The 25,839-nt window shown below is 47.9% G+C and overlaps 10 protein-coding genes across 14 annotated transcripts in view; 2 read left to right on the forward strand and 8 right to left on the reverse strand.

The window, feature by feature from the left end:
• LOC108027804 (uncharacterized) overlaps positions 1 to 3,716 on the forward strand; it is a 48,030-nt gene extending 44,314 nt beyond the window's left edge. For both annotated transcript variants that reach the window (XM_044094085.2, XM_050884910.1), the window contains one exon: positions 58 to 3,716. In XM_044094085.2, coding sequence (XP_043950020.1) covers positions 58 to 2,091 — 2,034 coding nt within the window. In that variant the 3' untranslated portion in view covers positions 2,092 to 3,716. The remainder of the gene's footprint in view (positions 1 to 57) is intronic.
• A 511-nt stretch (positions 3,717 to 4,227) lies between these two features.
• Positions 4,228 to 4,936, reverse strand: LOC108027806 (thioredoxin-like protein 4A). Its single transcript, XM_017099385.3, has 2 exons — positions 4,765 to 4,936; positions 4,228 to 4,683 (listed from the first exon to the last, which is right to left on the reverse strand). The coding sequence occupies exons 1-2, from the start codon at positions 4,840 to 4,842 to the stop codon at positions 4,333 to 4,335; spliced, it is 429 nt and encodes a 142-aa protein (XP_016954874.1). The 5' UTR covers positions 4,843 to 4,936; the 3' UTR covers positions 4,228 to 4,332.
• A 329-nt stretch (positions 4,937 to 5,265) lies between these two features.
• LOC108027641 (C-type lectin 37Da-like) lies at positions 5,266 to 5,939 on the reverse strand. Its single transcript, XM_017099158.1, has 2 exons — positions 5,852 to 5,939; positions 5,266 to 5,793 (listed from the first exon to the last, which is right to left on the reverse strand). Exons 1-2 carry the CDS (start codon positions 5,937 to 5,939, stop codon positions 5,345 to 5,347), a joined length of 537 nt encoding a protein of 178 aa, XP_016954647.1. The 3' UTR covers positions 5,266 to 5,344.
• Positions 5,940 to 6,374: 435 nt separating this feature from the next.
• On the reverse strand, positions 6,375 to 7,121 carry LOC108027715 (C-type lectin 37Da). The gene is made up of 2 exons (XM_017099266.2): positions 7,032 to 7,121; positions 6,375 to 6,976 (listed from the first exon to the last, which is right to left on the reverse strand). The coding sequence occupies exons 1-2, from the start codon at positions 7,117 to 7,119 to the stop codon at positions 6,531 to 6,533; spliced, it is 534 nt and encodes a 177-aa protein (XP_016954755.1). The 5' UTR covers positions 7,120 to 7,121; the 3' UTR covers positions 6,375 to 6,530.
• A 509-nt stretch (positions 7,122 to 7,630) lies between these two features.
• LOC108027742 (C-type lectin 37Da-like) lies at positions 7,631 to 8,306 on the reverse strand. Its single transcript, XM_017099295.3, has 2 exons — positions 8,218 to 8,306; positions 7,631 to 8,151 (listed from the first exon to the last, which is right to left on the reverse strand). The coding sequence occupies exons 1-2, from the start codon at positions 8,303 to 8,305 to the stop codon at positions 7,706 to 7,708; spliced, it is 534 nt and encodes a 177-aa protein (XP_016954784.2). The 5' UTR covers position 8,306; the 3' UTR covers positions 7,631 to 7,705.
• Positions 8,307 to 8,790: 484 nt separating this feature from the next.
• Positions 8,791 to 11,074, reverse strand: LOC108027699 (uncharacterized). Its single transcript, XM_017099248.2, has 3 exons — positions 10,760 to 11,074; positions 10,263 to 10,699; positions 8,791 to 10,061 (listed from the first exon to the last, which is right to left on the reverse strand). Exons 1-3 carry the CDS (start codon positions 10,927 to 10,929, stop codon positions 8,809 to 8,811), a joined length of 1,860 nt encoding a protein of 619 aa, XP_016954737.1. The 5' UTR covers positions 10,930 to 11,074; the 3' UTR covers positions 8,791 to 8,808.
• Positions 11,075 to 12,009: 935 nt separating this feature from the next.
• Positions 12,010 to 18,075, reverse strand: LOC108027848 (transmembrane protein 94). Of its 3 annotated transcripts, XM_050885648.1 has the most exons (10): positions 17,804 to 18,075; positions 17,111 to 17,744; positions 16,338 to 17,052; positions 16,115 to 16,277; positions 15,385 to 15,481; positions 14,390 to 15,176; positions 13,059 to 14,215; positions 12,833 to 12,995; positions 12,527 to 12,773; positions 12,010 to 12,465 (listed from the first exon to the last, which is right to left on the reverse strand). In XM_050885648.1, exons 1-10 carry the CDS (start codon positions 17,950 to 17,952, stop codon positions 12,393 to 12,395), a joined length of 4,185 nt encoding a protein of 1,394 aa, XP_050741605.1. In that variant the 5' UTR covers positions 17,953 to 18,075; the 3' UTR covers positions 12,010 to 12,392. The 3 variants fall into 3 exon arrangements, with proteins under 3 accessions (XP_050741605.1, XP_016954930.1, XP_016954929.1); XM_017099441.3 differs by having other exon boundaries at positions 13,059 to 15,176; positions 16,160 to 16,277; XM_017099440.3 differs by having other exon boundaries at positions 13,059 to 15,176.
• A 181-nt stretch (positions 18,076 to 18,256) lies between these two features.
• Positions 18,257 to 19,821, reverse strand: LOC108027713 (E3 ubiquitin-protein ligase RNF8-like). Of its 2 annotated transcripts, none has more exons than XM_050885650.1 (3): positions 19,692 to 19,821; positions 18,614 to 19,609; positions 18,257 to 18,558 (listed from the first exon to the last, which is right to left on the reverse strand). In XM_050885650.1, exon 2 carries the CDS (start codon positions 19,483 to 19,485, stop codon positions 18,637 to 18,639), a length of 849 nt encoding a protein of 282 aa, XP_050741607.1. In that variant the 5' UTR covers positions 19,486 to 19,609; positions 19,692 to 19,821; the 3' UTR covers positions 18,257 to 18,558; positions 18,614 to 18,636. The 2 variants fall into 2 exon arrangements, with proteins under 2 accessions (XP_050741607.1, XP_050741606.1); XM_050885649.1 differs by having other exon boundaries at positions 19,667 to 19,809.
• LOC108027832 (protein YIPF6) lies at positions 19,781 to 20,930 on the forward strand. The gene is made up of 5 exons (XM_017099418.3): positions 19,781 to 19,917; positions 19,974 to 20,187; positions 20,261 to 20,432; positions 20,497 to 20,654; positions 20,711 to 20,930. Exons 1-5 carry the CDS (start codon positions 19,900 to 19,902, stop codon positions 20,821 to 20,823), a joined length of 675 nt encoding a protein of 224 aa, XP_016954907.1. The 5' UTR covers positions 19,781 to 19,899; the 3' UTR covers positions 20,824 to 20,930.
• LOC108027831 (uncharacterized) lies at positions 20,911 to 25,607 on the reverse strand. Its single transcript, XM_017099417.3, has 5 exons — positions 25,076 to 25,607; positions 22,959 to 23,499; positions 22,007 to 22,899; positions 21,321 to 21,942; positions 20,911 to 21,250 (listed from the first exon to the last, which is right to left on the reverse strand). The coding sequence occupies exons 1-5, from the start codon at positions 25,207 to 25,209 to the stop codon at positions 21,011 to 21,013; spliced, it is 2,430 nt and encodes an 809-aa protein (XP_016954906.1). The 5' UTR covers positions 25,210 to 25,607; the 3' UTR covers positions 20,911 to 21,010.
• Positions 25,608 to 25,839: the final 232 nt, after the last annotated feature.

Below are 25,839 nucleotides of genomic sequence, written 5' to 3' on the forward strand. Positions count from 1 at the left end.
TAGCGTCTCCAAAATCCGGGAACTATCCTTCAAGGAAACTATCTTGTATCCCAACAGGGTCACGACTCTCGCCGGAGCAGTGCCATGACCTGCTGCAGCACGGATAGCTCCTACCTGGAGCGGCGCACCTCCGCCTACATGGCCGGTTGCATGGGCAACCTGCCGACGACGCTGCAGAGGAAGCTATCGACTGCCTCGCGGACATCGAGCATCGAGAACTGGGACTACTACTACCCGGACATCCAGGTGATCCAGCCGACACCCAAGGCCTCGCCCTGTCCTTCGGAGCGGAGTGTCCACGAGGGATCGGGCACGGGCTCCGCTTCGGGAAACGGATCGAGGACCTCCAACCTGAGTGCTACGAACATCAAGCGGAAGCACAGCATTGTGTCCTACGATCCGGATAGTGCGCAGGCTGGTCGGAAGCAGCAGATCCACTCGATCAGTGCGGACACCGTGGATGTCTATCCGTACAACCAGGAGAGCTCCGTAGACCTGGCCTTGGCCCTGCCTCTGCCCAAGCCAGTGCAGTCGGCCCCGCCCACCAGTGCCCACCAGGCGTTCCACTTTTGCGACTCGCCCTCCGAGGAGCTGCGTCTGGGTGTCCGGCGGAAGCTGACCCTGGTGGAGCTGCAGCGCAACGAGAGCAACAACAACAGCTTTCCGTATACGGCGAATGCAGCTGCTCCGACTGGAGTAGCAGGCACGGCGGCCAGTTCCAGTAGCATCAGTGTGGACAGCACTCCGGTGAGTCTGGAGCGGTTGAATGGCGCCGGTAGCGCTGGAAGCGCCAGCCTGGCCACCATTTCCGTGTCCAACAAACTGCCGGCTGCACTGATGGGCAATAACAATCCGGAGAAGCGTGCGCCATTGGCTTCATTAAGTTCCTTCAAGATCTCCTCACTGGAGTGTCCCGATTCCGATCTGCGCTCCTTGGACGAGGACTCGGTTTTTGGGCTGGAGAGTCCGGCGGACACGGACGATGATATGCAGCAGCTGAGCAGCGACAGCGAGGAGCAGGAGGCTGCAGCCCAGGCTCAGGCTCAGGCTCAGGCTCAAGCACAGGCCGCCTCAATCCGGGCTGGTGGTGAGGGGAAGCCCAATCCTCTGCTGCTCGGCATGCCCGCGAAGCGGATGAGTCTGAGTTCGGTGCCCACGGGGGGTTTGACAGGTGCAGCCTTGACTGGGGGAGGTGGTGGTGGTGGTGGTGCCCGGCCACGGAGACCGCTGCTCCAAAGGCATCGCACCATCAGCGTCACTACCAGCGATCGGGTGGCCCTTATCAATCAGCCCCTGCAGCTGCAACAGTTCCACATGGGCTTGCCCATCCAGTCGGAGGCGCCACCGCTGGAAACCCACTTTGGGGCAGTGGTGAGTCAGAGTCCTCCCAGGCGAGGACCCCTCCTGCAGCAATACAGTGATCCGCAGACTACGACGACGACCACAACGACCACCACCACGGAGGAGGACACCTGTTCCACGCTGAACACCGAGCTGGGATTGGTGGAGGCCTCGGGAGCAGCACTTGGAGGTGGTGGCGGTGGAGCAGAGTCCGCCACACACACGCAGTACAGCAGCCTCAACACGGTGATCAGCATGGGCCGCTCCACGCCCAGTCCCATTCCCATTTCCGTTCCCGTTCTGACCAGCCGGATGGACAATAACGCCGCCGCCTCACAAGCCACACAGCAGCCAGCTCAACTGCCAACGAACGCCACCCGGCTGGTGCACGATCCCTGCCCCTCGTCCGTGTCCGACTCGGTGATAGCCACCCGGCAGCAGAGCATCTGCATGCCCGCCTCCCTCAAGGATCTGATCCTGCGCAAGGGATCGGCTCCAGCTCCGGCTTCCACAAGCGGGATCAGCCGGAGTGCCGCCAACCTGAGCTGTGAGAGTGGAGGCACTGCTGCAACCACAACGACTGCGACACCCGCCGTCATGCTAGAGCTTCCCCTAATCCGGCTGCCCAACGAGGAGGATGACGAGCATCAGTTGGAGCACCAGGCCCACTTGGAGCGGGACAGCGGTGAGAAGCGCGATCCCAGCCTGCCCGGCACTTCCCGGAAATGGTCCAAGGAGACACTCTTCTAGCCCAGCTGGTTTCCACTGCTCCAACGAAGGCAGTTCCCTGGGCCGGGCCACTATTTAAGAGCTTAGCAACTGACTTTGAACGCATGGTAATGGGATCTACAGTGAAAGCTCCCTATATCTTTGTTATCCCCCGTTGATTCTATCCCTTAGGATCAGAAGGGGAGTTTCAGGGGAGTTTTCACTGTAATCGGTAGTCGTATGGTCCGGCAACCAACTTCCTGGGTTGCTGCGGACCCGGAACTATGAATCGCGAGTATTGTCGAGTATTTAGGCTTAGATAAGGAGGACTAGCTTAAGCGCATTTAGCCAAAACATATGTTTGGCATAAGGAGTTACAGTAGTACATGCCTACTAACCATGAAGAGAGTAATGAACAGCAACATGAACAACAACGTATTCGTACTTAGAGACTGTTGTCTATTATTGTTAATAGAACTCTAAACGTTAAGTAGTGATACTCGGATTTATTTTTCACACTTTGTCTATGAAGCAAGAGTGCAGGCATACGAATGTATACATTTGTATGCGGCCCTATACTGAGCAGGAGATTTGTATATTTCTATAGGTATATCGCCAGCCGCCAGAATGCATATACCGATCGGTCTTTCTATCTCTAGCTCTCACCCTCTCCCTATTACGGAATGAAAACTCTTCTAGTGTCTTAAACAGCAGCCAAATACTTAAAGTATTGTAATTTAGAAATTTTATAGATTGCACAACAACTCCGAGACAAGTCGATCGTGTTATCCTTGCAACAGATGTACTCTGACAGAAGACCTTAGGACCTGGAAAGGTCCGTCCGAAGATGCCTGAATGTCCTTTACGCGTAGCTAGACTCAAGTTGCAGACTTTCTAGGAACGTTTTCGCATTTCCCGCTCCTGCCTTTTCGAACATGAATTGTTGGAAATTAAAATAGAGTTGTTGTCAGCATGTAGAGTTACAAACAGAATATAAAAATTGAAGAAAAAAAAACAGAACATATATGTAAACAATTTCCTAACTCATCCCACCTACGCATCTCTATTTTTCTATGAAAAGCTAAAGCCAAGGAAAGGAATACAGACGAAACGGGAACTAAATCAAATAACTTGTATTGTTCAAATCAAAATACAGAATTAGTGGTCGAAACGCAAGATAGTATGATAATAGAGCTGCATTTTGAGGTGCCCCAGCCCCCTAGAGACTTTCTCACACGCCTGAGCCTCAGCCTGAGCCTGATTTGTACCTTTCCTATGCATAAGTACATATTTATATACACCACACATGTATAAATCGAGCCCTATTTGAATATTTTTTAATACTAGTAAGTATTTTGTACGACGAGATCAACTCGAATGGCGCCTAAGAAATGCAAATGGTATATCAAAAGAAAGCCCCCCAAAAAACAAAACATTTAATTGTTGGTTATCTGCTGAAGAACGTAAGAGTAAATGAAAATTCGAAAATATTGTAATTGTAGCGTTGATTTGTTTCAAACGAGCAAAAATATACATATAACTAATTACGTAGATAAATATACATACCTATATTTAATGAAACCAATGAGCAAACCTAGCTTGTGTAAGTCAAAGAGTAGCGGAACCAATTGTTAAACCTAAGCATAATAAATCTGTAATAAAACTGAGCTGTTGTATTAAATGAACAATAACAATGTTGAAGACAAAGTTTGGAAATCGACGCCAATGCGTAGAGCATTCAGTTCGAGAACTTCGAATACGAGTACTTAGTGTTTTTACTAGATAAGTCTCCTTCCTCCCCCTATCCCCCTTTCGTTGCGATGTTTTCTTTTATACTTTTGTACTAACACCCACCCCCCTCTTAGTCCGACCTGATTTCCATAATGTTTATAAAGTCGATGTCTATATGTACCTCTAGCTAAACTCAAAGCATAATTGATCAAATTGGTAAACGAAAGCAATTCGAAATTAAAAACAAATATGTGTACTCCTAACGCGCAAAAACAGAATTAAATATGCAAGATTACTTTAAAGAATGGATTAAAATTTTTAAAAAGTATGAGCTATTAAAGAACAAACTTAGTTAAATGTTATATATATGAAAAACAAAGAAAATTGATGTACATGTTAGCGATATTAATGAGAAATGTGACAAGTGAAAAATAAACCAGAAGAAAATACATATACACAAGTTGCCAAGAGACAGTCGCTTCTATTTGGGATCATCAATTTGTTGGGCCTAAATGGGAGACATTAACCTAGGGTAGCGGGGATGTGCCCACTTTAGTATCTGTACTTCGTGGAGTAGTCCTTCGGCGAGACGACCAGACCCCGGCCCTTGCGGGCACCTCTGTACACCGTTTCCACTATGTCGATCATCTCCTGCTTATCCTCCAGGGGCCAGTTGATCTTGTTGTTGTTGCCCGTGCCCAGATCGATCATGATGTGCTTGTTGCGGAAGAAGAACATCACCGTGCAGGGATCGTACAACTCGTACATCTTGTTGAAGTCCGGCACCTCGGTGATGTCCACCAGGTAGATGACCGCGAAGTTTTTCACCTTCTCGGCGATGCTGTACATCACTTCGTCCATTTTCATGCAGGCGGGGTCCCAATCGTGGCCGAAGCGTATAACCTGGAGGAGCAACCATGTTGTTACCCGTGTCGGAAGAATGACCAAGTGCAGCGGCTCTTTCGCCCGCCACTGATTACTCACAACCACACGGTCCTCCTCGGAGAGAATGGCCTGGTCCACCTGCCAGCCATTGTGCAAATGCGGGAGCATATACGACATCTTGGTGAATTATTTTATTTCAAGTCAGCGGAGAAAAATTAAAACATAAACAAAATTCTAAAAATCAGAGATGGACGCGCATCGATTTTTTTACTTTATCGGATATCGATATATAATCGATTCTTGCTGCCAGTGTGAACGGTCTTAAGTTCATAACGAATTTTTAAAAGTAGATAAAACAAGAAAGGAAGTACCCTTGCAGTCAAAAGAAATAATCAATCAAACTATCAATATAAGTAACACCACGTTAAATTTGTAAAGACTGTTGCTAGCTTCAGTTGTACTAAAAAAAATGATTTCATTATTTCTGTGATCGTTTTTGACAGCTGCATGTTACAGTCGTCCGATTTTTATTTAATTTAATTCAAAATTTTACATTCTGCATATGCATGTTCAGAATGTTTAATCTTGGAGCTTAATAAATTTGGGGATTCCAAGAAATTTTAATCTCATTGGTATTTATAATTTTTGAATAGTAACATTTTATGAAAGTCACAAGCATTTACCATATTATTAATGAAGCTGTTTTAGGCTGGGGTGACTTGCATATATAGTGTATAGCTTTATTACATTGATAGTCATTGAGTCCACCCACTCCTTTGTCGACCCAAATATGATCACAGTGCTCCTTTCCTTTTTGGTTATCCGGCTGACCCTTGTGCCACAAGTTCGAGGCCACTGGTTTTCCGCTCGAAAGCCACACATGTTTGCCCTGCTGGGCTAGGTCCGTACCGGAGGCCCAATAAGAATGCTCTATTCTGTGGTCAATAATGTACTGAGATATCAGCTTCAACTCCTCCAGGCTTTCGTATGCGATTAGCTCTGCGTCTATTAGTCGGCAAGATTCGTAAGCAGCATACCAGTTCTTTTGGTTGTTACTTTCAATAAAGTAATAATTTGATCCGATCTTGACGAATGGTTCCTTGGTTATGTTCAGGTACCCCGGAACGCCTAATTAGAATAAACAAAAAACTGTTGGTAATTCATCTATCTTAGTTAGTAATCTCACCATCAATAACATTCGGTGTTATTTGGTATGCTGCAGACACAGAAAGTATGGCCAGAAAGGCACTCAGTACAGTGTAAACCACAGTCATTTCGAAATAACTATAAATACGCTTGTTAAATTCTCCTCTTTTATACTGAATTTCTTGCAAAAATATCTTGATTTAACGTCAGAGATAAGATTTGAAATAAGAGATAAGAATTAAATAGGCTACAGACTAAAGCCCTTTTGTACTACAAGCTTTAGCGTTGACAATAGCTCACTATTTGGTACTATATGATTGATAGCGAAGCAAATAAGATATTATAAACAATATTATTATATGATTGATAGACAAACAAATCAGATATAATAAATAATACGGTTAATATGCCATTTATTTTTCCCATATAAAGTTCTATTAATCTCTCTCGCTTGTGTTTAAGTAGGTTCATTAAAAATCGTTAGACATTTTTGATTTACATTTCTCTTCTCATTATTTTTACAATAGCCATTACTACTTTCTTCTTGGAGGAGGCAGGAAAAATAAGCTATTTTATTTATTGTTTATTGAAACAGAGTATTTGAAATCAAATCCAATATACAATTGTTGCTGCCTATTCTTACGTAGGTAAGCTTTAACGGATTTTACAAAAGATATTTTATTTTATTTTAAAAAAAGAGTCCGATTTTCAGAACTAATTCACCACACAATAAAGGAGGCTGTCTTTGGCTGGGGAGCCTTGCAAACGTAGAAGAACAATTTCGAGCACACATCGTCATTCAGTCCAAAACCATGTGTCACGTAGATATTATCGCAGTGTTCATTGTTGCCGTAGTTGTTGGGCTCTCCCTTTCGCCATAAGGTCGAGGGCACGGGTTGTCCGTTTGAAAACCACTCGTGCTTACCTTGCTCGGCGAAGTCAGTGCCAGCCGTCCAGAAAGGCCTCACCGGATGCATAGCCGAGAGGTGGCTCCATATCATATTGAATTCCTCTAGGCTTTCGAACGCGACCAAATCAGCTTCCATTCGGCGACAAGACTCGAAAGCAGCATGCCAGTTCTTTGGAATGCTAATTTGAATAAAGTAATATCCAGTTCCGATTTTGATAAATGGCGCTGTAGTTATGTTCAGGAAACTGGGAACCCCTAATTGGAGTACACTCAAGTTAACTAAAGTACAATAATAATATGTAGGAGATACCATCAATAACATTTGTCGTTATTTTGTAGGCCGCTGAAGGGGAAAGCACTCCCACGAAGGCACTCAGTACAACCAACTTCAAAATCATTCTTCCCTTTTTGTAAAGCATTTTAAAGGTAACACCCCTTTTATAGGGATTTCAACAAAATAAACATTGTTGAGCGATAAGATGGGGCTTTGCTTTGTAGAATAGGTTATTACGTTATCTTATTCATTAAGTATTTCTGCTAAAGCTATATTTATTTTTGTATCCACTACTCGTGGGTTGAAAAGGTATACTAGGATCGATGGAAAGTATAAAACAGGTAGAAGAAAGTGATCCGTTTTCGTATTAGGTATGTATATGTATTCTGGTCCGTCTGTCCTAATATATTGAAATTAGGCACACAGACTCTAGAGGTTCCTGCAGCGCGAATTAGTTTAGCGAAGTGCCACGACCACAAAAAAAATCATTCATATGAACGCCGGTAAATCGAAGCTTGTAAGCAAATAAATTCATGAAATTATGTATATTTAAGCACCATAGGTAATAATTTTAAAGTAAAAAGTGTATGATGTAGAAATCTAAAGTATATACATTTAAAAAGTATATTTTAAAGTCTGTTTTATAAAAAAACAATATTCTTTATTTTTACGATTTAAAAGTATAAAGGAAACACGTTTTCCAAACTCATTTACCACACAATAAAGGAGGCTGTCTTCGGCTGGGGCGCCTTGCAGATATAGTAAAACACTTTCGAGCACACTTCGTCGTTCAGTCCAAAATGATCGGTGATGAAAATAGTATCGCAGTGCTCATTATTTTTATAGTTGTTCGGCTCTCCCTTGCGCCATAAATTCGAAGGAACCGGCCGTCCGTTTGAAACCCAAACGTGCTTTCCTTGCTCGGCCAAGTCAGTGCCAGCAGTCCAAAAAGCCTTCGCTGGTTTTATGGCTGAAAGGTGCTTCCATATCAGGTCCAATTCCTCTAAGCTGTCAAAGGCGATTAGATCAGCACCCATTCCTCGACAAGATTCGATCGCACCGTGCCAATTCTTCTCAAGATTATTTTGAATAAAATAATAGCCAGATCCGATCTTGATGAATGGCTCTGTAGTTATATTCAGTGAACTGGGAATACCTAATGGGAATAAACACAAGTTAAATTGAAAATAAAAAACACCTTTAAACCTTATTAAACACCTACCATCACTAACATAAGGAGCTATTTTGTAGGCCTCTGAAAGGAAGACTATTCCGAAAAAGGCACCGAGACCAACCCACTTCAAAGTCATTTTTGACGGATTGTAAAGACTTCTGACAAAACACCATTTTATATGCTTTTTCCGAAAAAAAGAGGAAGAAATACTTTAAAAAGATAAGATATGTGATTATCGCAACTTCTTTTATGAACATTTTTATTTATGTTTTATCGTCTTATCTCCTTAAGTAGATTTAGGTCGGACATGTCGTTATTATACTAGCAAACTTAAGGGGTATATTGCCATCTTCAATAGGTATGTAAGATATGTGATCAGGATCACGATTAGGATCACATAGTCAATGTAGCCATCTTTCTGTGTGGACGCTATATCCCCGGGAACCTTAAGATCTACAGATTTCAGCTTAAACAAGCAAACGCACTGTATCGAGAATAAGGACAAAATCTAACTGGCGCCCATACAAGCTTTGAAAAAAGGTTTAAAAGATTAAAACAAATCAAATTTCATGAAAAATCTTTCTTTATATTGTGTTGAATTACGTTTTATTGGCCATTAAGTACTAAGTAGCGTCCTTATCAGTTCAAGTATTTGTGCTTAAAGCTATCGATGTGTTCCAGCACCCTAACCGTCATCTCGTTGATGTACTCGTCCCGACCCTGGTCGGTGAACGGATCGGGGGCACTTCTTCGAGAGACGTAATGGTTGGGCAGATTGACCTTGTGGCGACCGATGGACTTGATGATCAGCCACAGGATGTAGAAGCTGAACCACACGGTGAAGTACAGTGGGATGTACCAGAGCTTGCGGCCAATGTAGAAGTAGCTGTACTTCTTCACACGTGGCTCTGGCGGCGGCGGGGGCGGTGGTGGCGGTTCCGTAGGCGGTGGTGGTGGCGGCGGTGGTGGCGGCGGAGGAGGAGGTGGCGGTGGGTGGTGCACGTGGTGGTGATGGTGGGGATGGTCATCGTAAATCACATCTGGATAGGAGTCATCCGGATACGAGTGATGGTAGTCAAAGTGACTCGGATAGTGATAGCTGTGGGGATCATGGTCGTGCACATGATCGTGGTCCGGCGCATGATCATGATCGTGATCCTCCGGCTTGGGAGCCGCCGATTCCGGGTGAGATTCAAGCCAACCAGGTGGTGGTGTGGCATACTCCATATTGGGATCGTACTTGTGATCGTCATCGGGCGGCGAACCATCGTTGTGGAGTGCTGGCAGACCGCCAGCGGCATCATCTCCTCCCCCGTCTCCGCCGCCACCTCCTCCATCTCCACCTCCACCACCCATGTCCATGCCGTCTGCAGGAGCGCCACCGCCGACATCCTTGCCCTCCTGATCCTTCGTAGGAATGTTGTCCATGGCACTAGCCGGCAGGACTCCAATCGTATCATCATTGCCAGGGTCATCATCTGCCGGTGGAGACGCGCTCGCCATGCTGGCCGCCGTATCCTTGTCACCGTTGCCATTGGCCAGTGGGCCCGGGTACTTGTAACCCGTGAAAGAAGGTCCCGGATAGTTGTATCCGGCGTTGCTCAGTCCTCCAGATGCGGGTGGCAAGTAACTCGTCACCGTATCGGAGGGCAAAGCCGCTTTGGGATCCTGCGAGGGCGATGGGTACTTGGTGTTCAACGGCGGAAAGGAGTAGGCGTCGCTGGGGGCCACATAGGAGTTCACCGAATTCGAGCCGGCGGCCACCTTGCCATCCTGCCCATGGGAATGATCGTGGCTATGGTCGTGGCTGTGGTCGTGGTCGTGGTTGTGGTTGTGCCCCTTGAAGAGACCAGCGGCTGTGCCCTCGCCAGGAGCGAAGCGATCGCTGAATCCTAAGAATAGAATAAATATTTTATTATTATATTAGAATCTTGGATAAGGCAATCGGATATTTGATGAGGCAAAGTGAGACAAAATCGTATATATTTACAGAGTTAATAGTTACTTTATAACTATCTTTAAAGTATGCCCTTATCTTTGGAAATTCCTAGCTTAAATTATACTACACTACAGTATTTTCGTGATAATGATACCTTTTTTATAGCTGGGCCTCGATGGCTGATAGCGAGATGGATTTCGTGAAGATGAGGAGTAGTAAGAAGGACTACCTTGAGGATAGATACGCGTGTTTGTGGGTCGGGAGTTGTACTGCTGCGGCTTGCCGCCCCTCAGCAAGGGAGTTATCAGCTGGCCAAAGGGATACCCAGTCCTATAATCCACGGCGCGTCCTGTGGAGGCTCCTTCCAGAACCGGATCGGGCTGCTCCTCTGATACAGGGACAGGTTCAGGATCCGGAGCAGGATCACTGGCTTGCACCGCATCCGATGCAACCAGGGGTGTGACAAACACCGGGGTGTTGGTTGTTCCCTCGGGTTGATGGTTGTACGGGATGGGCGGAAGACTTGTCGTGGAGGTGGAAGTAATCGCTGCCGCTATAGTGGTGGATACCACATTCTCACTGGAGTTGAAGCTGCGCAGGCAAGGATTGTCTAAAAACAAGTTCGAAAATCCCCAAGCACTAGTAACTCACGTTTTCGGGAATATCAAATCCGTATTGAGGGCCTTGAATATGCGTGGTCCCTGATCATTTCCGGCTCCGGTTCCACTGACCAACACCTGGGAATAGGCTTCAATCCGGACACAACCGAAGAGAAAACCGAAATACACCAGCAGCGCCCAGCTGGCGCTTTCTAATCGCATCGTTGGATTTTCTTTCTCTTTTTGTTTCACCTCAGGACACTTCTGTAAATATATTTCCTTATCCACACTATAACACTGAATATCCTTTGGGTGGGGGCTACACTCTCCTCATATTCGCCGGATCTCGGAAAAAACGCCACCGTACCGCGTCGCGCGAAAATGTCGAATACAAGGGAGGTCTTGGATGACCATTGGTTTTATTAGACTCCGCTCAGCCGAGTTCGTGATTTCGTTTTTTCATGACCCAGATTCCGGGCAAAAGGTGCTACTAGAAGTGATCTATATACCATCGATCTGAACGGGCAGAACAGCACTTTCATTTCGTCGACTCGGGAGGTGCTAATTATTTGTTACTCCACATTGCTGATGGCATCTTCCGTTATGTGCTCCCGGCTGCCTGGGATGTGTGTATCTGGAGTATGGACTGTAACTACACTTCTAATCCGCGGCCATACCATGGTCTTCCTATGTGGTTCGGGGCGTGTGGCTCCAATTTTGCAACTAATTAGGAACATTTTTGGATAGCCAAGGCATGTGAGCTAAGTGTGCTTATTGTATTTATACTTGATGAGGGTATGATTCAGAAATAGGAACACAATTCCAGACAAAGAAACAAAAGTAAGTCAATCCTTTAAGATAATTTATCTACGCATAAGTACACTTTACATCATTAACTTTAAGCACATGAATGAAAAATCCAAAGAATTTCGATGCGGGCAAACATTACCGATTTCGGCGCCCTAAAGGTGTTAATTTCTAACGTATCATTCGTGGGCAAATGCCTATCCGACCTTCTTAAACCAACTCCATGTGTAACCCAAATGAAACGATGTCTGGTACGGAATAAAGACAATAGTATTTGTCAACTTCCTTGGCATGGATGTGGGTCAGTAACTGCGGCACTTGCTGCAACGTGCCTCTCCCGATTAGCACCTATTCAGGCCTGCTATATACATATATTGTTTTCCCTCCTGGTCCATGGCTCAATTTCGAGGTATCCATAGATAACCAGTTCTGAGCACGCCACTTTCCCAACCGGACCATTCAAAATGATTGCAACTTTTACTTGTTTAAAGTGGGTTTTCAGTTTTACCATACATATATTTCATACAATAATTGCAAGTCTTTTAAATGTTAGTACACAAAGTTATCTCTCATCGAAACAAGGAACTGGAAACAAACCGTTTTAGAAACAAGAATAACAAATGTGTTTCGTTACTCGATGGGGGTGTCACAAACTAAATTAAACACGTGGAAGTACAAATGGGTATATAGCGAGGCTGAAGCCCAGAGACAAGTCGAACAAATGCAGCCACGGATATGAATACCCCAATGGTTAGTCTGGATCGTAAAAGTAATAAGAAGAAGCGTGTTGAGTGGTGGTGTTATATACAGCCTTGGCACTAAGTACATGTGTAGCATGGGCGTCTTTTGTTTGGTTTGGTAAGTTTTAGCCGTGATTCTTAGAAGGGCGAGTTCATGCCCAATTTGGTGCCAAAGTCAAGACGCGCCCGACGTTGATAGCGCGCGTTAACCCTATGGAGAAGACAAGAAAACAATTAATAGTTGCATGTCAAAGTAAACAGTAACCACCTACTTGTTCTCCTGGAACTTGGCCAGCTCACTGACAAGCATACTCAGCAAACTGCCGCCAAACAAGACCAACAAGGCCACCCACAGGTTGGGCAGCTGTTCCCAGAAATCCTCCAGAATCAGTTGCACAGCGCAGATTACGCCGTGGAAGAGGACCAACAACAGGCAGGTAACAGCCCAGATTCGGTTCGTAAATGGATTGCGCTGCCAGAGCGCATAATCGCGATGCACAAATGTGAAAGAAATAAAAACTGAAAGGATACAGATATGTTAATTTGGAGTTCACCAAGGGAACATGAAATTTCTTCACCAAAATGTAGGATTATGCCTAGTAAGGCAGTGCTTCGAGCAAAGTAAAGAAATTGATAAAAGTCCTGATCATCATCATCGTCTATTTCTAACTCAGGTGCTTCTGTAGCTTCGGCGGTGGCGCTCAAATGAGGCTCAGATAAAAACATCCAGTAGGAGACAAGCTGTTAAATAAATTTAATGAAACATTAAAACTGGTCTTTAAGTTTAAAGATAACCATTCTTACCAAAGACACGACAAGAACGATAAACTTGCAGCCATAGCACCACATGACAAAGGCAAAGGCGCGCGTATCGTAGTCCGTCTGCTTCTTGCTGGTCGCCCGATTCATGATCTTGGGATCCACGTCAATGTGGGCAAGCGAGATGGCTATTAACGGCACCGGCACGCACATCAGATAGATGTCGAGCAGCGGGGTGAGGAGTGGTGGCAGCGAGAGGCACGCGCACAGCACGTTCAGAATGGAGATGGAGCCGGCGCAGCAAGCCCAGTACTGGATGCAGTTCCATAGGCCCAGAGAGAAGCGACGTGACAGCTCAATTATGGCCACCAGCGAAAGCGGGTCGTCGCGGCAAACGGCAATGGAACAGGGCAGGGAGTTGAGCAGCCGGCTTAGATACAGTGGCGAAATGGTGTGAGCGGGCGACTGCATGGCGCATCCCTGAAGGCCGCCCTCCAGCAGCTCCTCATCGTCATTGCCCTTGGACTTGCCCGACTGCCGCTGCCACAACAGCTTATTGTGCTGGATATTGGCTTCCGTGTACGCGTCCACATCCTGACACACCTGTGGATACAATGGCTCCACGGCTATACTGCAATCGGCCTGCAGAAAAATGTCCGCATTGGCATTGCTGGCCGAGCTTCCCAAACAGACAACAATCTCTCCGTAGGACTGCATGATGTCCAGCATTTGGCGCGTGGCCTCCGCCGAACAGTCCGTGAAAAGAGAGACCTGCAAAGGCACGTTGTCAACCTGTTCCAAATGAGGCCTTATGTTTTCGATGCCTCGCGGCAGCTTCGCCCTGTTGGACATGTCAAAGTTGATGGGTGCACTCTGATCCGTGCTTTCGGTAAGCGTGCTTAACGAGCGGCAGTTTTCATCCATGGCAGAGTCCAACGAATGGCGTTGATTGTGCTTGCTAGGATCGGGTTCCGCGTCAAGTTCGGAATCTCCGGGTACCGTTTTCTTTGGGGAACTATCGTGCGAGCTGTCCTTGCTGCTCCCACCTTCTGGACAATGGGGATCTTCACTGTCAAGCGCTGCATTCATAGGATTGCACTCATCCGGATTCGAAATGGCACCGGGAGCTGAAGAACTTAGGGTTTTCGAAGACTCCAGGTTGTTCGGCGGCCCCAAAAGGTAACTTATTTCTGGGCCGTCACCTACAATTTCAGTGGTTTTAGCTGCAGGTATGGATTCTGATTCGGATACAGATGCAGTGGCAGGTGCGGGTGCGGGGGGCGATATGTACATGACTTTGGCACTGGGATGATGGTTGTTCTCATGGTCAGTTGTGGTGGTGGTGGCAGTGGTTGAGGTGGTGGCTTGGGGTTTACCAATATGTTCCGGCAACTCCTTGGCTTTGGCAGTGGCTCGATCCTTCTCGCTATCCGGCTCTGGTTCGCTTAGCAGCGAGATGTGACAGTTCCAGCCGGACTCTAGACCCATTTTCTCAGAGAAGACACGCGAGCGCAGTTCGTTCTCTTTGCTAAAGTGCACAAACCGTATGCAAGCCCGTTCCAGGTGCTCGACCAGCCGGACGATATCGTTTTGTGCCTGATACTGCATTGTTACCATGCCGATGAAGACCTGGTGGCACTGCATCTCGAAGCAGCCCTCCACATCGTTGCACTCATCGTCCTTGCTCTCTGAGAATAACAATGAATCCGTGCTAATGCTGTGGCTCAGCTTGACATGGTGTCCGCCCTGAAAGTCGCAGTGGGTCTTGTCCACGTGCTGCATGCGCAGCTTTGACTCTGGCGGCAGCTCCAGATACAGGCACTCTCCGCCGCTCCGCTGGGGGCCACTCAGGGCTCCATGGATGCCATGCCTGAGAGGACGATAGGCGAAAGCCGTGCAGTAGGAGGTCAGAGCACTGCGCTGGTAGAAGTCCAAAGCCCGCTTGCGATCCTGGGGGGACAGTGGACGAAGGTCGATGCCGTCCCAAAAGTCGTCGCAGCAGTCCAGGATGATATCGGCCGTTCCCTGTGTGAAGAGAGACAAATAGCCGCCCGGATTCTCGCGCATGACCACGGACAAGGAGTGCGGAAACGGAACCTTCACCTTGGTTGACAGCTGCAGCTGCCGGGCGAAGCGAATGTCCCTTCGCACCACATCTGGTTGCTGTAAGGTGGAGGCGTATTTTAATAATTATCATCAAAAGTAATTATATTTATAATAGATTTTTAAGCATGAGGCGAATACTAAATATCGAAACTTATAAAAAACATCATTTTTGTAGTCTTCTATTTTTGATTCCTGACCAACGGGAAATTCCGAAATTAAGTTTCGTAGAAAAAACCATTATAAATAGCGCGAATCCAAGACTCACCAAATGCCGGTAGCTAGCCAGCTGACCCTCCAGTGCGAACCGATCCGTGGCATGGTCGGTGAATCCAATCTGCTTGGCCAGCTCGCAGAGGCAGCGTCTGTTTATAGAGAACAACCGATTAGAACTGGTTCCCACTAACGCTGGATGCGGCGGCGGTGCGTGAGCATGCAGGCGAGCGTGGCGGGCAGAGGTTGGCGGATGGGGCGGTGGCGGGAATGGGGCGACTATATTTAAGCGTTCTTGAATGTTTGTTACTTAAAATAGCAGGCCAATGGGGATGGGCGAGGAGGCAAGGGAGATCGATTTACGAGTACAAACAAATTAACAGAGGTAGAATAATAAGTACAAGATTCATGTGTCAACATTGCAGTTAGTTCAAAGGCTCGAATGAATTATGGGAAATTAAAGAGCAAAACGATTACGGAATAGCGAGTTACTTGAAATCAAAAATACTTTTTTCTTACGCTTTCAATTTTCTAAATCATTACCAATCGCTTGTGTTTGTTTTGTGGGGGAATCGTCCAATTGGATTCAAAAATCAAAAATACCCAAAGCAAAGATTAATTTGATCGGGCTGGCTTTGGATGCAATGGTATGCAATACCATTTTGGAGAAAATCATTAGACTATATAAGTAGTTGTTTTGTGGTCAAAGCAATCGACCCATATATGCATATAATATGATTTGGTTAGACAGAAACTAACAATGAGTATGGCAATGAACTACGTACCCATGCAAAAAGCTTTTACTCGACTCAATGAGTGCATACGCATACCGATTAGTCACAGGCACCAGATCTTTGTCGAGCATGGCCACTGCGGTTACATGGCCGCAGAACTGTGCGTAGTGCTCGTGGGTGAGCGGTGAACAGGTGTTTAGCAGAATGGCGAGGCCTAGATTAATTGGATTACGTTAGGAAGTTCATTTAATTTAATTTAATTTTCAGGTTTCACCCAGTGGCTTCAAGGACTTGATGTGCGCCTTCCACTCGTGGTCGTCAAATTCCAGTCGGAAGGGGCAGTGTTGGTCGTGCGTAAGGTCCAAGACTTCAGCCACTATCCCACGCTCCTTGTGATCCTCATCCACATCCGGTACATCGTCACTCTCACTCGTTGACGACGACTGACTGCCTGCGCCATCCTCGCGAGACTCCTCGTCAGTGTTGTGCAGGAAAAATACCTTCTCCGCTGTGGGGTTGGGCCACGACAGAATGCCCTTCTTGTCCACACAGCAAAGCGCCGAAATGGACCCCAGCACCTGTACGAGATTGGCTGAGCGAGGCAAGAGTTCACTGTCGCCCCGCCACAGCTGCATCCAGATGCGAAAAACATTGGAACGAAGCATCGACACATTCTGATAATCGTATGATGGCGTGTCCAGGTCCTCCTCGAACGACTTGCTTGTGCTCCTCTCCAGTGCGACCTGTGGCGTTTTTAGGAAGCACTGCAGACGCGCGATGCCCCACAGATTCATGGATATCCACATGAGCGGAAAGATCAGGGGCAACAGCGGAATAATGGCGGCCGCTGGGGATTCGATGAGCACAAAGCGCCAGTTGTGCTTCTCGTCGGTGGGCAGGCCGTACCCATGGAGGCGTAGCAGTCCCGAGATGAGCGTGATAACCAGGGCACTAATGAAGCCCCACTGCTGAATGTACTTGGTGACCAGCTAACCGACGTAAACAGTGATAAGAACGGGTTCTAATTTCTTTCAAAGATCTTCTTACCAGATAGCGCTGCTGATTGTAGATGGTGGGTGGTCGCTTAAGGGAGTTCTTGAGGCAAACGGTAAGGTTGTCCAGGTAGGGTGTGCTCTCTAAACAGCAAACGAGATCAGGCAGCGGAGGGCGAGCCACTGGCTTAACGGGAGGATCGCCATGGGGAGCTGCTCCATAGATTTCATTGGCCGAAAAGGATTTGTTCGATTCCAGTTCTTGACAGGGACCGGGAGAAATGTGCCCCGGACGCAGGACGATGTGATCGCCTCGCACCAAGAGGGCCCAGGGCAGGTTCACAATTTTTCCATCCCGATAGGTCCACTGCAGGGAAACGCAGGGCGACATTGGATTGCTAAGGTGCGGATAGTTGGCCTGCTGCCAGTCTCCGCAGAAGTGCTGCTCCGCCAATTGTAGTTCCGCCAGGGCATGTCGCGTCTTCCGGAAAATCTCTGTGCGACGCAGGTTGTTCTCCCGGACCACCACGAAAAGGTCTAGCGATAAGATGGCCAGCAGGCATAGGGCGGGCCACAGCATGCCGGTGATGAGAAGTGCTCCACTGGCCAGTAGACTGGCCCCAATGGAGAGCCAGCCCAGTGGGCTGTCGTAGCGCTTCACAAAAGCCGCCCGCAACTTTCGATAGGAGCTGTGGATATGAGGGATTGCCTATTATCAGTATATATCACCGGATATGCATTGACTCACCTCTCGGCGGCGTACAGCCGCTCGTGCTCCAGCAGCACCCGTTCAATCTCTTCATGTAGACGCCGCAGCGCCACCTTTGTGGTGAGACCGCGCTGCCCATGCTCCGGACTCGTCCGCTTTTCCGGACTTTCCGGCCGCCTTGCTGCCATTTTCCTCGACGTGCTGCTGCGGCTGCAGTTCCAGAATTCGCGTCCGCCTACAGCATAGTTTCCAAAATTTGCGTCTGTTTAGATTTGGGTTCGCCGATCAAGTGTTCGCGACAGCCGTCGGCGGAGAATACGGTCACTCAAGCGGAGGGGTGGCCATTCTAGCGGGTTTCACACCACATACGGCTAGTGGTCTTTTCTAGCTAGAACACAGCTAGAAAACATTTTCGACTTTTTTTAACCTAAACTTTTAAAATCATTAAATATGAAACAACATTTAAATTATTCACAGAAAACTTTTTAAGTCTTTTTGAGTTTGTATTTATTTTATTAAAAAACATTTCGAAATTTTAAAACTCTCAATAACTGTTACGTAATCAAATATTTCTAAAACATTTGCAAAGGAACTTTACATTAAATGCAATACAATTGAAGATAAGAACAACTTAAAAATGAAATGTTTTCAACACGTCTTTCAGCAAAAATTATGCTTGCCATGCATTTTCTATAGCAAACAAAAGCTTTCGAGGAACACGAAATGTAAACAAGGAAGCAGTCATATATATTTTTTTTCCTGAGTTTCACTTAGTGCGCTGATAAATCGGTAATCTGAAATAATGCAAATAATATAAAATTATGGATAACCATTCTTAGATATACACACCATCGTAAATAAGCAGATCCGAGTTACTGTGTTTGGTTGGGTAGAACATGACGACCGAAGATAAAGCGAATATGTTCGGCAGTCGCCGGCTGCCGGCAAATCGGACAGCTCTCATTTCGCATTAAAAAATTGCGAACGCACGAGTCGCCGAATAGATGGCCACAGGCCAGAGAGACGACCCGGTGGTCTCCTTCCGCATCCCAGGCCACCCAGCAAATGGAGCAAGTGATGCTGTCCTCGTTATTCTCCACCAGACTCTGTCTCTGGGCCTCCAGTTGCTGAAGATGCACTTGCTCCTGACCTTCGAGATCCACGAGCAATTGCCGGCATAATGCCTCCATTTGGCTGATTTCCTGTTGCGACTTCGAAATGATGACCTGCACAGAGCGGATCTGCTGCACCTGCTTGGCCACCACATCTTTATAGCTGGACTCCTGCTCCTCCAATTTCAGTGTCAACCCATCACGTTCAATGGTGAGCTGTTCCTTTTGTAGCGTTACGAACTGAAGGTCGTGGGTCAACTCCTCTATGGTCCTCCTGCTTTCGTGGTCCCTAGCAATTAACTGGTGGATTTTATTCTCACTTTCCTCCAGTCTGGCTTTCAGAGCATGACCGTCGACGTCCAACTTGTTAGTCTTCCGGTCTCCCAGGCTGGAACAGGCATTCCCTAGCATATCACTTAGATGATCCAGCTTCAGCTTAAGTTTCTCCTTCAAGGAATTGACCGAAAGCAGCTGCATTTGCAAGGCCGTAGAGTCCACGTCGCTTTCCAGGCACAAATGATTGTTCCACTGCAGTAGCCATTCAACTTGCTCCGCAGCGTAGACGTCCTCAAGATCAAGGGATCCCTTGTGAATCAACTTGGAATCCATGGCACTTAGGTAATTTTACCGTTGTTATCTCCTTGAGGAATTTGATTTTCTGGGAATCCCTTGATTTGATTTGCAGCAAACGTGGACTATTTCTTTGGAAACTATGCACAGTGACCCTGGAAACCTGAGAGAAAGTATTACTTCTCACTGTTCTTGTTTGTTTAATATTTGCTTGACTAACAATTTCTTATCTTTTAAATACAAACTTTTTCAAGCTTTTCCACAGTCACAGACCTCTATCAAAACGAAAGAGAACATCAATTGCACTTCTGGCGGCTAAGTTTGTTATCGATAACCGATATTGATGGCGGGGTAATAAGTGGGCCGCAACTTAGGGTCACACTATTAGCTGGCGTATTTTTTTTGTCGATGTAAACGTTTATTTTATTTAACAGATAACGAATAGGGCAGTCAATGGATTCCAAACTAGATGTAGGTACGAATGCGTAGAACGAAAATTCATCTTATACATATTCCCTGCCTTGCAGATGTTTGAGGACGTGAACACGTCGCCCTCCTTGGAGGGCGACATGTCGTTTTCTGGCAAGAGAACCACAACTGCTACGTCTGCGAGTGGAGTGCCGGATTACAACACCCTGGACGAGCCCATCCGGGAGACAGTGCTGCGGGACATCCGGGCCGTTGGCGTCAAGTTCTACCACGTCCTCTATCCCAAGGAGAAGTCCAGTCTGCTCCGCGATTGTGCGTCATCAACTGAGTTGCTTGTGCTTTCGTAGGCAGTTTGCTGATGCGATGTGTTTACCTACTTTTTCAGGGGATCTGTGGGGCCCACTGGTGCTGTGCACCTTCATGGCCACCATTCTGCAGGGCTCCTCCTCCGCCGACAGCATGTCCGACAACGGACCCGAGTTCGCCCAGGTCTTCGTCATCGTGTGGATAGGAGCGGCCATAGTCACACTCAACTCCAAGCTGCTGGGCGGCAATATGTGGGCATAGTCCTTCTCTAGACATGATCAATTGCTTGATTATAATGCACCCAATCCCCTCCAGCTCATTCTTCCAATCTGTCTGCGTCCTGGGCTACTGTCTCACGCCGGTGGCCATTGCGCTGATTGTGTGCCGTGTAATCCTGATGGCCACCCAGACGCGCCTGCTCTTCTTTCTGCGCTTTGTGACCACCACCATGGGCTTTGCCTGGGCCACCTACGGTAACATAATACACTCCATATGATGGAAGAGTTAAGTAATGGTTATATTTCTTTAGCTTCCTTTGTTTTTCTGGGTCAGAGCCAGCCGCCCCATCGCAAACCCCTGGCGGTCTACCCCATCTTTCTGTTCTTCTTCATCATCTCGTGGCTCGTCTTGTCCCACAATTAGCTCAATTCGTGACGCTTTGCTTAGTTATTAGTTCGTAAAGAAAACAGTGCACGTTCCATAGCGTAACCAAAAAAAATCCGAAATCAATTGTACATTTCTTTAAGCTACGATTCCGTTTTCTTTATTCTTAAAATCTTACAAGTTATCTGAGTTTCGAGGTTGCCTATGCAAGCACGGAAATGGGGGCTCACACCTCCAGGTTGTTCGCCGAGGAGGCCACCTCCAGGGACATCTGCATCTGGACACCGTCGCCCTTAGTGGGTCTGTAGGTCAGCGAGTTGGCGCGCGCCTTGCGTCCCATGAAATGCCGTTCCACCCATTTAAGCAACGTGTACACGGAGTCTGTGGACGGCAGTCGGTGATCCGCAGCGGTCTTCACAATGTCCGACGAGGTCACACGGAACGTTCGCGCCATGCCCTTGAGAGCCTGTTCAAGAAAATCATTGTCAAATTAAATCCCTGACATCTGAAGAGGATTCCTTTTAAAGATCACATACCACCATGGCATCTTCGTCCGTAAGATCGTCGCCCACATAGATAATCTTGATGCGCTCGTTCCAGTCGACGCCGAAGGATGTGCGCAGGATGTAGATCGAGGCACGACCCTTGTTCCACTGCACGGGCGGACGAGCTTCCAGAGCGCAATGCGCCTCCGTGGCCTTGAAGCCGTACTTCTCGATCAAGGAGCGCGCCTTGTCCACCATCGCTCCCCTCAGGTGGGCGGGCGTCTCGCGGTAGTGGAACGTCAGAAGCGCCCCCTTGTTCTCCACCCAGGCGCCGTCGCGGCACACAGAGTCCTGCAGCGCCTTCAGCAGATCGCTGACCTTCTTCTCGTACTCCATGGGCATGGGGTGTACGAACTTGCTGCCGTCCGGATGAAGAATTTCCAGACCGTGATTGCCCGCATAGGTGATGCCCTCGATGCCAACCATCTTCTTCACATTGTCCACGTTACGACCCGAGATGACGGCCACATAGACGTCCGAGTGGTTGGACAGCTTGTACAGCACATTCTTGATCTCCGGCGAGAGCGTGGCCAGGTCTGGATGGGGAGCAATGGGAGCCAAAGTACCATCGTAGTCCAGCAGCAGAGCCAACTTGTGGTTATAGCCGATGTATCTGTTGGATACAGAAGAGAATACTTACATATTGCCTTTTATTTTCAATGCATTTATCTACTCACTTCAGTAAGTAGTCATCGAAGTCGTCCACGGACACTGGCTGCATAATGGTGGTGCCCACATCGTCCATCTCCAGAGCGCCCACCGCCTTCAGGAAGCAACGCATCCAGTGGCTCACATCGCACTCGGCCTCCCGCCGGCGAAGGCGAGCCATACGGAGCACGCGCTCATCCTCGGGCATGGTCAGCGCCCGGTGGATTACCTCGGCGGCCTCGTTCACCTCGTACGGATTGCAAAGCAGAGCCTCGTGCATCATCTCACCGGCACCTGCAAACGGCGAGATAACCAGCACGCCGGGCACCTCATTGATCTGGCAGGCCACGAACTCCTTGGCCACCAGGTTCATGCCATCCCGAAGCGGAGTGACCAGGCAAACGGCCGCATCCCTGTACAAGGCCGCCAATTCATCCTGGCTGACATAGTCGTAGATGTAGCGGATGGGCGCCCAGTTGGCGGTGGTAAAGCGACCGTTGATGCGGCCAACCAGCTGGTCCACCTCCTCCTTCAGCTCCCGGTACTCCTTGACATCCGTTCGCGACGGCACCGAGATCTGCAGCAGGCTCACCTTCTCCTTGTGCTGCGGATACTTCAGCAGCAGCGCCTCGAAGGCCATCAGGCGATGGACCAGGCCCTTGGTGTAGTCCAGTCGGTCCACTCCCAGGATGATCTGCATCTTGGATGTCTTTAGCACCTTGGGTGCGGTCGTGGCCAGGTTGACGAAGCGCTCGTAGGGAATGCCAATGGGGAGTGGACGGACGCGCACAGTGCGCCCGCCATGTTCCACGAGAAGATTGTTCCTGTCCACTCGGCAGCCGAGATTCCGTTGGCAGCAGTCCACGAAGTTCAGGCAGTAGTCCTGGATGTGGAAGCCCACCAGGTCGCAGCCCAACATGCCCTTAAAACGAGAGGAAAAGGGAGTTATTGGTGATCCTGGCAGAAGGAAATCATGCTCACCTGCAGCAGCTCATCGGACCAGGGCAGCAGGCGGAAGATGTCCCATGGCGGGAAGGGGATGTGCAGGAAGAAGGCCAGCCGACAGGGCAGGTTCTTCTCCTCGGCGTGCTCGCGCACCCAGTTGGCGGCCAGCATGAGATGGTAGTCGTGGATCCACACAATCGGAGGGCTCTTCTCGCTGCCCTGGTTCTTGGCCAGGCACTTCTCCAGCGCCTCGATGGTCCGCACGGCAAAGTGCTTGTTCACCGTCACATAGTCGTGCCAGTGCTCGCCTCCAAAGTTGGCTCGACCCGGCATCGAGTGGAACAGCGGCCAGAAGATCTTGTTGCAGCAGCCATTGTAGTAGCTATCGAAGATCTTGGAGTCGATGTTCACGGACACCACCTGCTCGGACTTGAGGCCAGCGGTGGGCGTCTGATCGTTGGGATTGGACTCGGGAATGGCCTCGTTGGGGTCCTTCAAATGGATGCCCGACCAGCCCACCCAGAGGCCGCTGCCCTTGATCACCACCGGACACACTGCGGTCACCAGACCTCCAGCGCTGCATTGTAGAAGGAGGAAAATGTTTTAGCTTGGGAAATCTTTTTGAAGATTCTTATGAACATGTAGCTCGAGTGACCTAGACCATTAAAAAAAAGGATGACTTAAGTTCTCTTATAACTAGATTTTTAGTGTATATTTTAGCTATTTCGAAGTTGTTTTTAATACTTTAAGTATAGGTAATCATATCAGTAGTTTTTTTAGGCTATATGTCATATATATATAGTTGAGAAATGGTTTTCACATACTTGAAGTATCCTACATTTTTCCTGCAAAACCTACTCAATTTAAAGATCTGACTAAAAATCAAACCCCACCATTTGATGGAAGAGCATGCCTGTGTGATGTAAACGTGCTGTTCTGCTTCTCCCGCGATTGAAAGACGTAATCAGGTGTCCGGGACGGAATGGCCGAGAGTGTGTGTTGGTGAGGACCCAGCCCATTTTGTGCAGAGTGCATGACACCCGGGAGCCTGATAAGAAGTCGCCCATTAAGCCAGCGATTGTAAACAAGCTGTGGACCCAGCTCAGCTCCGGTCCACCTCGTACCGTCCGGAGACAATCTGGAGCAGCGGAGGCGGAGGCCCAAAAGAAACTCGTTCCTGGCCTAGGTCGGAAGCTCGGCTCCATCACGAGGCCATTCCACACACGTGACTCCACATTTCAGTGTCAGGTTCAGGTTCCACTGGGCGACGACAGCCTCGTTGTAACGCCTCCAGTACTGACCCTTCTGCCAGACACCCGAAAGGGTCAAAAACGCGTTACGCGCCTCGCCGATAAGGCCCGCCGTTATTATTGAATTTGTTTTCTAACTCAAAGCCCAGACTTCGGTTGGTCCAACACATCTCAATTCTCGTCTCGACTCGATTCGATTCGCCTTGCCTGCCTCCCTCCCCCCGTGTGTGTTTTGCACTGATAAGATTGAAAGCCTAGCGGAGATCGAGATGAACCGAGGTATAGGTATGTCACATAGTTGGGATCGGTGATGGGATGGGGGACTGGGTGGCTGGGTGGCTGTCGGGCGGCTTATCTTCAATGCAAATGTGGGCCCGAGGATCGAACTGGGTTACTTGGGGATTTTCGGGAGTGCGAAGAACATGGAAATTGGACTTTTTCGCGCTTTGGGCCCCCAATCCCAGAGAGTTGATAAGCGCGCTTACGAAACCATCGGAAATTTCGTATATTTGATCGTCATGACTGTTGAAAACTTTCCTTTGTCTGAATTTGACTTATTTTTCTATTAGCCTAGCCTTGTTTCCGGATTCAGCAGGGCACTTGGGGCACTGTGTCGTCGTTCGATCATGAAAAAATATAGGATGTTTACTAAAAAAATGTTTAATGATTTTCAAAACTTTTTTTGCAACATTAAATTTTTAAAATCCTTTCAAATAGTTTGATTATGTAATAATATATTTTTAAGCTTGTTTTAAGCCTCAGTGAGTTTTAATTTTAAGCAAACGTTGGAGTTTGTATTTTTTACTTGATTACATAAGCCATAAACACTCTTCTTCTTTTCTTATGTTTTTTAAGATACACATTTTTAACAGCACTTTTTTACAATATTATTATCCCACTCACCTGGCCCTGCGCTCCAGCTCATCGGTTTTCGCATTCCGGATGAGCACAAATGGCAACCGGTTGGAAACCACGATGAGACTCGCCTTGGTGGAGGGCTCCCCGGCATTGGTAACGATGATCTCCGTGTCGGGCATTGTGATCTTTGGTGAATCAGCTATTGAGGACTTGTGCGAAACTTCTGTAGCAGTCGAGCGTTAGCACATAATTTTTGGCCAGAACCGATGCGAATGCTCGCGGATGTGGATTTTGGACGACCGTCTGCCTTGAAACCAGACTTATCAATGGTGCCTTCCAGGGGAGGGCGACGATTTGCCGAATTTATTGTGCGCTGATCGAAGACTGAAGATGGCAGAGCAAGTGGCCGAACCCCAGACTCTGGCTGTCTTCTTATCGATGCTTCTCCCAGATGCAATTCTACGGGGAAATGGATTGGGTTTTCCTGGCTGCGGTTTTGAGTATACGGGTTTCTTGGTCTGTTGGTCGCGAGAGCCAGCAGCTCCGTACCCTGCCGAAAATAGACAAGCACTAAGCCAACTAGCCGCTCAAGTCGCACTTTTCTGCTAAAAACGAATGCCTCCCAGCCAATCCCCTGCCCCTGCCCCTGCCCCATCTTGGGTTCCACAGTCCACTCTCCGGCTTATCAGAAAATCGTCCAGCTTCTGCTGCCTCTGGCGCTGATTACGTTTTTCCGGCGACGGATGTGTGAGACGCGAAACCTGGCGGAGGAGTATCTCTCCGATTCCGAAGCTCCGCCGGTTGCTCCT

This window comes from Drosophila biarmipes, chromosome 2L (genome assembly GCF_025231255.1).
Source record: "Drosophila biarmipes strain raj3 chromosome 2L, RU_DBia_V1.1, whole genome shotgun sequence".
NCBI lineage: Eukaryota > Metazoa > Arthropoda > Insecta > Diptera > Drosophilidae > Drosophila > Drosophila biarmipes.